The sequence below is a fragment of the Rhinichthys klamathensis genome, unplaced genomic scaffold (assembly GCF_029890125.1).
Source record: "Rhinichthys klamathensis goyatoka isolate OS25496 unplaced genomic scaffold, OSU_Roscu_1.1 h1tg000275l_1, whole genome shotgun sequence".
NCBI classification, from domain to species: Eukaryota; Metazoa; Chordata; class Actinopteri; order Cypriniformes; family Leuciscidae; genus Rhinichthys; species Rhinichthys klamathensis.
Genome location: NW_026606794.1, coordinates 772,670 through 781,269, shown reverse-complemented (window position 1 = coordinate 781,269; position 8,600 = coordinate 772,670). Strand labels below are relative to the sequence as shown.

General features: G+C 37.1%; 2 protein-coding genes across 2 annotated transcripts; one reads left to right on the top strand and one right to left on the bottom strand.

The window, feature by feature from the left end:
- The first annotated feature begins 307 nt into the window (after positions 1-307).
- On the top strand, positions 308-5,819 carry rgp1 (GP1 homolog, RAB6A GEF complex partner 1). Its single transcript, XM_056268590.1, has 9 exons — positions 308-619; positions 1,042-1,157; positions 1,316-1,449; positions 2,805-2,888; positions 3,223-3,372; positions 3,836-3,982; positions 4,131-4,258; positions 4,812-4,989; positions 5,244-5,819. The coding sequence occupies exons 2-9, from the start codon at positions 1,042-1,044 to the stop codon at positions 5,465-5,467; spliced, it is 1,161 nt and encodes a 386-aa protein (XP_056124565.1). The 5' UTR covers positions 308-619; the 3' UTR covers positions 5,468-5,819.
- A 470-nt stretch (positions 5,820-6,289) lies between these two features.
- On the bottom strand, positions 6,290-7,972 carry msmp1 (microseminoprotein, prostate associated 1). Its single transcript, XM_056268583.1, has 3 exons — positions 7,457-7,972; positions 7,222-7,330; positions 6,290-6,635 (listed from the first exon to the last, which is right to left on the bottom strand). Exons 1-3 carry the CDS (start codon positions 7,611-7,613, stop codon positions 6,467-6,469), a joined length of 435 nt encoding a protein of 144 aa, XP_056124558.1. The 5' UTR covers positions 7,614-7,972; the 3' UTR covers positions 6,290-6,466.
- Between the last annotated feature and the right edge of the window lie 628 nt (positions 7,973-8,600).

The window sequence follows — 8,600 nt, the reverse complement described above, 5'->3', positions numbered from 1 at the left end:
ATCCAGTTTGTTTCCGTCCTGATTTTGCCAATAAAATCATTATCTTTGTTAGTCGCATACAAAATGTCGGTTTTAATGAGCATTTTATTAAAATGTACAAAATATATTTTTCTGCCAAGAAATATAAATGACCTTTAATATTAATTAATGTACATGCAAATGTTATCTAATCTTTCTTTTGCAATTATAAATCTCGGTTCACTCAGTTTATCGGGGAACCTATTCAACTGATTCATTCAAAGTAATCGACTCACAAAAATGATTTGTTCACGAGTTGGACATCGCTATACCGGAGTTCATACAAACGATGACATCTTATACTTTCTCGTGTTATGTTGTACTGAGTAATTCAAAATAGTATGCACAACGAACATTTTTGTCAAGTCTATTTCCATTATATGACAACGTTTAATTTTCTATTTATAAATGTAGCCTGAATGACGTGTGGAGAAACTCAGTGAAACCTCATAATGGCCCAGAGAAAACCGTCTCTTGTTTTGTTTTTAAGTCACTGGAGCGTCGCCGGGAACTCGGTCTTTTAACCTCTGTGGTTTACGGATACGACGTAGAAAATATCGACGGGAACAAATAGCGGTCGTTTGTTTTAAACAACTTCGAGGTATTTTAAAGGGAACTAATAAAATGATGTTAGGACTTCCTGCTAACATAGTAAACATTCGTCGCTGCGCCAAGCTACACGACTTTAGCTCTTTAAATATAGACATCTATCTACAGTCTAGTTTTGCACATATGTTCCTGTCAGGGTCAGATTAATTAGGAGATTCTTGTTCTTTCAGTGCGACAGGTATTAGACAATAAGTTCAAATGTAAATCTCTTACAACTAAGCTATTCTTCACAATGTTTATCTGTTGCATGATTTACTCTCTTAACTTACCTGCTAAAAACAGCTTAAACCAGTTTACGCTAGTTTAGAAAAAAACAACAACATTACAATCAGCCAACAAACCAAGCTGGTATATATATATATATATATATATACACACACACACATATATATAACCTCTCTGTTTTTCCCTTAGATGATTGAGGTGGTGGCATCTATGGCCAGAGGGCCTGTGTTTTTGGCCGGGGAGGTTTTAGAGTGTCTCATAACCTTCACAAACCCTATGTCACATCTGTCTACATCTGCCAGCAGGTAAAGAACACCATAATCAGCATGAATGTAATGTGCAAGGTTGCTTTTTGGCCACTGCCTCATTAATAAGTTAAACCCTGCTGTGCTTTGGTGTATCTCCACATTTCAGTCATTATATGTGCTATCAGTTCTGAAGTGAGTCTGTTAATCTTCCACAGTGAGATGTTGGCTTGGGCCAGTGCTCAGATTCACTGCCAGTTCCATGCTAGCGAGAGTCGCGTGGCTCTGCCCGCTCAGGGCACCAAGCAGGACGTGCAAGCTGAGAGTGACACCGTGCTGATACCAAGCAGAGGTGATAAATAAGCAGCTGATCTCACACTTGTTTTACTCAATTTTTAATATCGAATCAAAGATAAAGCGACCAGAATCATGGGCAGTTTTTTACAACAGCCAATATCTAAAAGGTTGTAGTTAGTTAGACATAGGTTTGTATTTTCAGAAGCAGAACAGAATAGCAAGTAAATTTGGAACAGAAAGTATTCCAAATTTTACTCTGACTTTGGCAGATTGAGAAAATGCTGTACACATGTTGAGGTTGTGGAAACTGCAAATAGTTCTATTGGGTGCAACAGTTGGGTTCCGGAAATAAAAACTCGATTCGTTTTTTTAATTTTTAACGATAACTTATGAACCTTTAAAGACAGACCTGCTGTGAGTTACGAGGTTGTTAATAAATGGGATTTGCTTCTGCTAAAGCCGTCAGCCTGCATTACTTCAGCTTATTTTTAAAATAATTGTGTTTAACAGTGGAATTCTTGGTGAAAAACTACATTACCCATGATGCTGTACTGAAAATTACACCAGTCAGAGCAACATACTCCAAAAAACGCTCTCAAAATACTGAAACATTTGTATATATATGCATATTTTCCAATGAACTTAAAATATATAGTTTTTATACATATAATCAACTTTTGTAAATGAGTAGTTTTATATTTCTCCATCGTTTTTAATTTGATTATGCTGTTTGCAATTAATTTGATTATGCTTCGTGGGATTGTAGTTCTTTCCCTCACTAAAGCCGTTAAGAACACAGTCTTGTACCTTTGACTTTTTGTCCGATTTTCAAAGACTGTTTTTGCTTCAAATCAAAGTTTGTAGTGTTGTGATTCACCTTGTAGCTGATTGGCTTGTATCATGGCTTATTACTCTTTAACGAAAAATGAATGAGAAAAAATACTTCCAGAACCCGCACAGCTGAAAAGGGGGCCGGCACTGTTGCACTATATTTATGAGTAATGAGTATGCTGTTCTTGCCATATGCTGAATACACATGTACATTATTAAAAATTACGTGTTCATTTTACATACCTTAAAATGGATCAAAGGTTATCCAGCATGAATTACATGAACAGAAAGTAGGTAAAAACATGCTGGGCAGAATAATGACCAAAAATGATCTGCCAAAGTCACAAAAGTAGTTAATTAGAGAAAATGCAAAGTACCAGTCTGCTGAAATAAGTCATTGACTTTGGCTCTGTTTCAAGGTCAGAAACCCTATAAAATTCAAGAAACTGCTAATGAACTGCTTCATATTACAGTATAAGCAGATTTATTCACAGGAAACCTCTTGATTTTTGAGCAGGGATTTAGATCATGATTATGAGGAGAGATTTCACGATTTCCCTCATTTCTTCATTAATCCAGGTGAACGAGGGCAGTGTGTGCTGGACACACCACCTAAGATCTTGTTCTGTGACCTTCGTTTGGACCCTGGAGAGAGCAAGACATGTAAGATACTACATTTAAATCTGACACGTTTAGATGGCACATTACATGTTCTTTTTATACAGTGTTTGTGTAGTTTACACTGTTTGGACTTTCACAACTTCAAGAAGTAAACCCCTTAATCATTTCAGAATTAAGCTAATTCCTCATGACCCACATATTGTTGATATTTCTCTGAAAACTGGCTCATGGCACAGGACCAACCATCAGCTGGCCAAAGTTTAACTATGTTTAATTGCACATTATGCCAGCCTGGCTAATGTCATCCTAGCAGAACTCTGCTAGGTTTTTGTTTTCAGATGTGACTACCACCAAATAATGTTTTCCCCTTTTTCAGATACCTATAGTGAGGTCGTGCCCTCTGACGGTCCACCCAGTTTCCGGGGTCAGGCAGTGAAATATGTGTACAAGCTCACAATTGGCTGCCAGCGAGTCAATTCGCCTATCAAGTTACTGCGAGTCCCTTTCAGAGTTCTTGTGCTTCATGGTAGGTTCCACTTCTTTTCCCTCTTTGTATATGGTTTCCCTTTCAGCCCTGTCCATGCAAAGCAGATTAATTTTTACCAGGCTGAATTTGAGATGCATTAATATTTCCCCCCCAATTGTTTTATTTTTACACACAAAGAAATTATTCATCTTTTTTAGAAATATGTGTGAAATTATATATACTCACATAAAATGAGGATCTGAGTCATATCAACTTAGAAAAAGCTGTTTTCTTCCCCTTCATGGTCGCCATCATGTTAAGATCAATGATCAGACCAACTGGCTTTATCTCGGTAAACCACCACCTATTATCAGATACTTTGTGGTTGCGGAATAAATTAACCATGAGTGACAAATATGCCTGTCTTTCTACATCTGTAACTAAGAACTTTTGCTTTTTTGGATGATGTTAATAGGTGTCCATAAAATGTCCCACACAATAGTAAGATGGTGTTCTTTTGCAGGTATGCCAGAGCCTCCGTTCCCTCAGGATGAGGAAGTGGCTCCCTCAAACCCCTTCCTGGAGGAGGAGGAAGGAAGCCGGAGAGATACAAGACCGCTAGAAAGAGCTCTGGATATGCTGATGATCACCACCTCACGTCGATGCCCATGTGCGTGAGTGAATGTGGGTGGTAGCGATTGTGGGAAGGCTTGTGTCTTTGAAATTCATCTAACTATTATCCTGTTTTAGTCCTCTGCTCAGTTATGAATTCTGTGTCTCTGTGAATATGGTAATAAGCACATACATTTCTTTCACAGATATGTTCAACATCACAAATGTGCGGGGAAAAGTGGCTAAGTTCTGCATCTTTAAGACTGTGTACAGGCTCGGAGAAGATGTCATTGGCACCTTCACGTTCTCAGAAGGGGATATTCCATGTTTACAGGTATACTATACACTACGGTTCAAAAGTTTGGGGTCAGTAAGTTTTTTTTTAATGTTTTTGAAAGAAGTATCTAATGCTCACCAAGGCTGCATTTATTTAATCAAAAATACAATAAAAAGTAATATTTTGAAATTTTACAATTTAAAATAACTATGTAATTTAGTCCTTTGATGGCAAAGCTGAATTTTTAGCATTATTACTCCAGTTTTCAGTGTCATTCTAATAAATCATTCTAATATTCTGATTTGGTGCACAAGAAACATTTCTTATTGTAAACAATGTTGAAAACAGTTGTGCTGCAGCTTAATTTTTTTATGGAAACTGATAATTTTTTTCAGGATTCATTAAGGAATAGTCTTTAAAAAACAATTTCTTTTAAATATATTTTTTTATAACAATGTAAAAGTCTTTGGAGTCACTTTTGATAAATTCAATGCATCTTTGCTGAATAAAAGTAAATAATTTCTTTAAAAAAAATCAAACTTTTGAGAATGTAAATGCTTCATGATGTGCTCCTGGAATGTTCATGTGTATTTATGTCTGGTCTGCTCAGTATTCAGTAAGTCTGCAAAGTGAAGAGGAGGTCCAAGAGCTGTACCAGAGACGACCCGGCCAGGCGGTCAGTGTCACTGGTCATGGCCGACATGTAGAGTCCTGTTTGCACACAGCCTCCAGCCATTTCTCTCTTCCTGTACCCCTCAACGTCACACCTGGATTCACCACAGATATAGGTTTTTATTAACTAAAATGCTTTTTTTAATTTTTTTAAATAATACTTTGGTTGACATATTGTTTTTATTCTTGTTTTGCCTAAACCTGGAGTTTTAAATCTATTATCGAAAATATGTATGTAAAGGAAATATTTGTTCAGGCTAAGTGCATTGAGAGTCTCGATTATTTTGAGACTTAATTTAGTTAATTTTCTATTTTAAATCAACAGTGATAAGGGAACATTCCCATTCTATGTTTTTATTCTCTTCCCCAGTGACGTTAAGATGGCGACTGCATTTTGAGTTTGTCACAGCGCGGGAGCCAGTGGAGGCACCGGTGGTTCTGCAGAATCAGTCAGAAGTCACAGTATGGACTGGGGCGGAGCATGTGGATGTGGACACCTTCAGTTGGGACCTGCCAATCAAAGTGCTTCCCACCAATCCAACGCTAGCTTCATATGTTTCACAGTTCACAGGGACAAACAGCATCAACATTTGAGTTGTGTTGGTATTTGTGCTGGAAGATCATAAAACTAACAAGTTGTTGTGAGATGTGTTGTTGTTACCAGTCTATTCCAAATTCTAATGTAGCTTATTTTTGGAGTTGTTTGTTCTTATCTTTTGCCGTGCAATGAGATGATAATTCTTTATTTAAGCAACTTTAACATTTCAGCCTTGACCAACAGACTGCTTTACCTCTTGTAATGTTGAAATGTCTGTATTTATTGTCTATATTTCAATGTATGCTCCAAAATATAATGACATGCGGTTTCTGCTGTATTTAAATTACAAGCTATTTTGTACATTTCTCTATATGAAAATCATAACTGAATAAAATCTGTTCAGAGTTATTTGTAGCTGATGATTTGTTGAAACATTGTAATTTTTTGATGTTTAAAGAAAATAGATTTTTACGTACATATTAGATTAAACGTTCTAAATATGAGGCAAACAGTGTATTACTAAGCTGTTATTTACAATAGTGCATACACGATTAAGGAAAAGCTTTGGTTATGCTGCTTAAAATTAGAAACATGGATAAAATGTGCAATCAAATCAGAGTATTGCTTGTCTCATGAAGAGTTTTATTGCAATGATTTAATCAGGAATACACTTAATTTTACTCTCAGGGCTTGAAAACATCTTTGCTATTGAGAGAAGGAACTGTAAAAGAGACAATGACAGGCCATTCACTGCTAATATTTACTGTTATAGTGATGTAATAATAACATGGTAGAAAAGGCACAAATACACATAATGCACAACATTCCATACAAATAAAAATAACTTCTGATCTATCTCTCACTCCAATACATCATTCCAACACAGGACTCGCTTTCCTCCCCTACATGCTGTACATGTCAAACCGCTTCCTTAAATGGTAATAGTTATGTTTTGAGAATACAGTTGCTATAGGAGTAATATCCCATCTCACTTAACAGTGAGACAGATGTTAGCTGACAGGCAGGGGATTTGTGATTTGAAGGCTTTCTCCATGCTAACCTTCTAGTTTCATGTTGAGTGCTCCATGTCTTGGGTCAACATTGTTGTCTTCTCCAGGAATGCAGGGCAGACGAGGATCAGAGGTCATAACCAGCATGACCTGGCAGGTCAGAGATTCAACCTGAACTTCACAATAGGGAGGAAAGTCCACAGGCCGATGCACACTGTAATTCAACAATTATAAATTACAAATCAAAATGGACTAGTTCCATGTAGCAACAAGTACAAAACAGCTAAATAGTACTCTTAAAATTAAAGGTCTCAAAAGGGGGTTTTCACAGCGATGCCAGAGTTCTCAACTCTGGTCCTTGAGATCCACTTTCCTGCAGAGTTTTGCTCCAACCCTAATCAAACACCAGAACAAGATAATAAAGGTCTTCAGGATCACTTGAAAGTTTAAGGCTGGAGAGTTTGATCAAGGTTGCTAAACTCCGCAGGAAAGTGGATCTCGAGAACCCCTGCCATAGAAGAACCATTTTGTGGTCTGTAAAACAACATCCAGTGAACAATTCTTAAAGGAACCATATTTTTCTAAGTGTGAAAAAGATTGTAATAATGCTAAGAGATCCACTTAGGACCCTTTTGTGCAATTGAAAGGTTCCATGGATGTTAAAGGTTCTTCACGGAACCATTGATGGCAATAAAAATTTCGTACTGTACTTTTAGTCTCAACGCACCAAAATCAGACAGACAAATCTCACTGTTCTCATTCATCAGGTTCTTTATATATAGAAGTGTTACAGTTCTTACGTTTCGCAGCATCCCACTCCCACAGGGTGCAGGCAGGTGCACTGCACACAGCCCTGCTCCATCCAGCTTTCTCCCATAGAGTACTGCTTTCCATCATATTCACACAGAGCTGTGAAGAGAGACGTCAAACACACTGAATATCAATCTCCTCAAGCCTTGAGAGTGCCTGATCCTCAAGTGCACTCCAAAAAACTGATTCGGAGGGAATATCATTAGACAGGACATTTGCTCTCACCTTGAGAGTTGAAGTGACACTGCATTGGTGCTGCTGAACATGTCGTCCACACCAAACAGGCCATGAAGAACATCAATGTGTCATGTCTCGCCATGGGATCCATCTCGGTTGTTCGATTGCCCTCTGAGTTGCTCTCTCCTCTTTTTTGCACCTTCATTTATACCCCCTTTCGTTCATGGGGACGGGTGTGGGGAGTGGTTTACCCCCTACCTGAGGTGTGTCTCTGGGGTGGGGGCAGGTTAGTTGGGCTGTTTGAGGGGGGGTGTAAAGGAAAAAGCTGTGGTTTGGCACCACTTGTTCTTTCTCTCCAGTGATTGCCATTCTCCGCTCCACTGGGCATGACCTTGAAAAACTATAGAAATTCTGACACATCCTGGGATGACTAAGAGAGGTGGGGAAGAGAGTGAGAGAGCAAAAAGTGGACGCGAGACAGGACACAGAACAATTATGGAGAACATGGATTGTCAGTTAAAGATAATCAGGTGTTCATCTGGGTTTTGGTGGTTGAACACTAATAATAAAGATGTTTTTAAGTATTTTATGCTCAGCAAGGCTGCATTTATTTGATAAAAATGCAGTTAAAACAGTAATATTGTGAAATATTATAATCTAAAATAACTGTTTTCTATGTTAATATATTTCAAAATGTAATTTATTCTTGTGATGGCAAAGCTGAATTTTCATTACTCCAGTCTTCAGCGTCACATGATCCTTCAGAAATCATTCTGATATGCTGATTTGGTGCTCAATTATAATTAGTTATTACTGGTGCTTAATTAATAATGTTTCTTATTATTATTACGATGTTGGAAAAGTTTTTTTCTGACTAATATTTGTCTAGAAACCGTGATATTTTTTTCAGTGTTCTTTGATCTTATTTACCCCAAGTGTTTGAATGGTAAAGTATCATAGTGTCCACAAAATGATTAAGCAGCAAAAACTGTTTTCAACATTGATATTAATAAGCAATGTTTCTTATTATTACCAAATCAACATATAATCAGAATGATTTCTGAAGGATCATGTGACACTGAAGACTGGAGTAATGATGCTGAAAATTCAGCTTAATAAATTACTTTTAAAATATATAAAAAATAGAAAACTTCACAATATTACTGTTTTTATTTTTTTATTTTTTACTGTA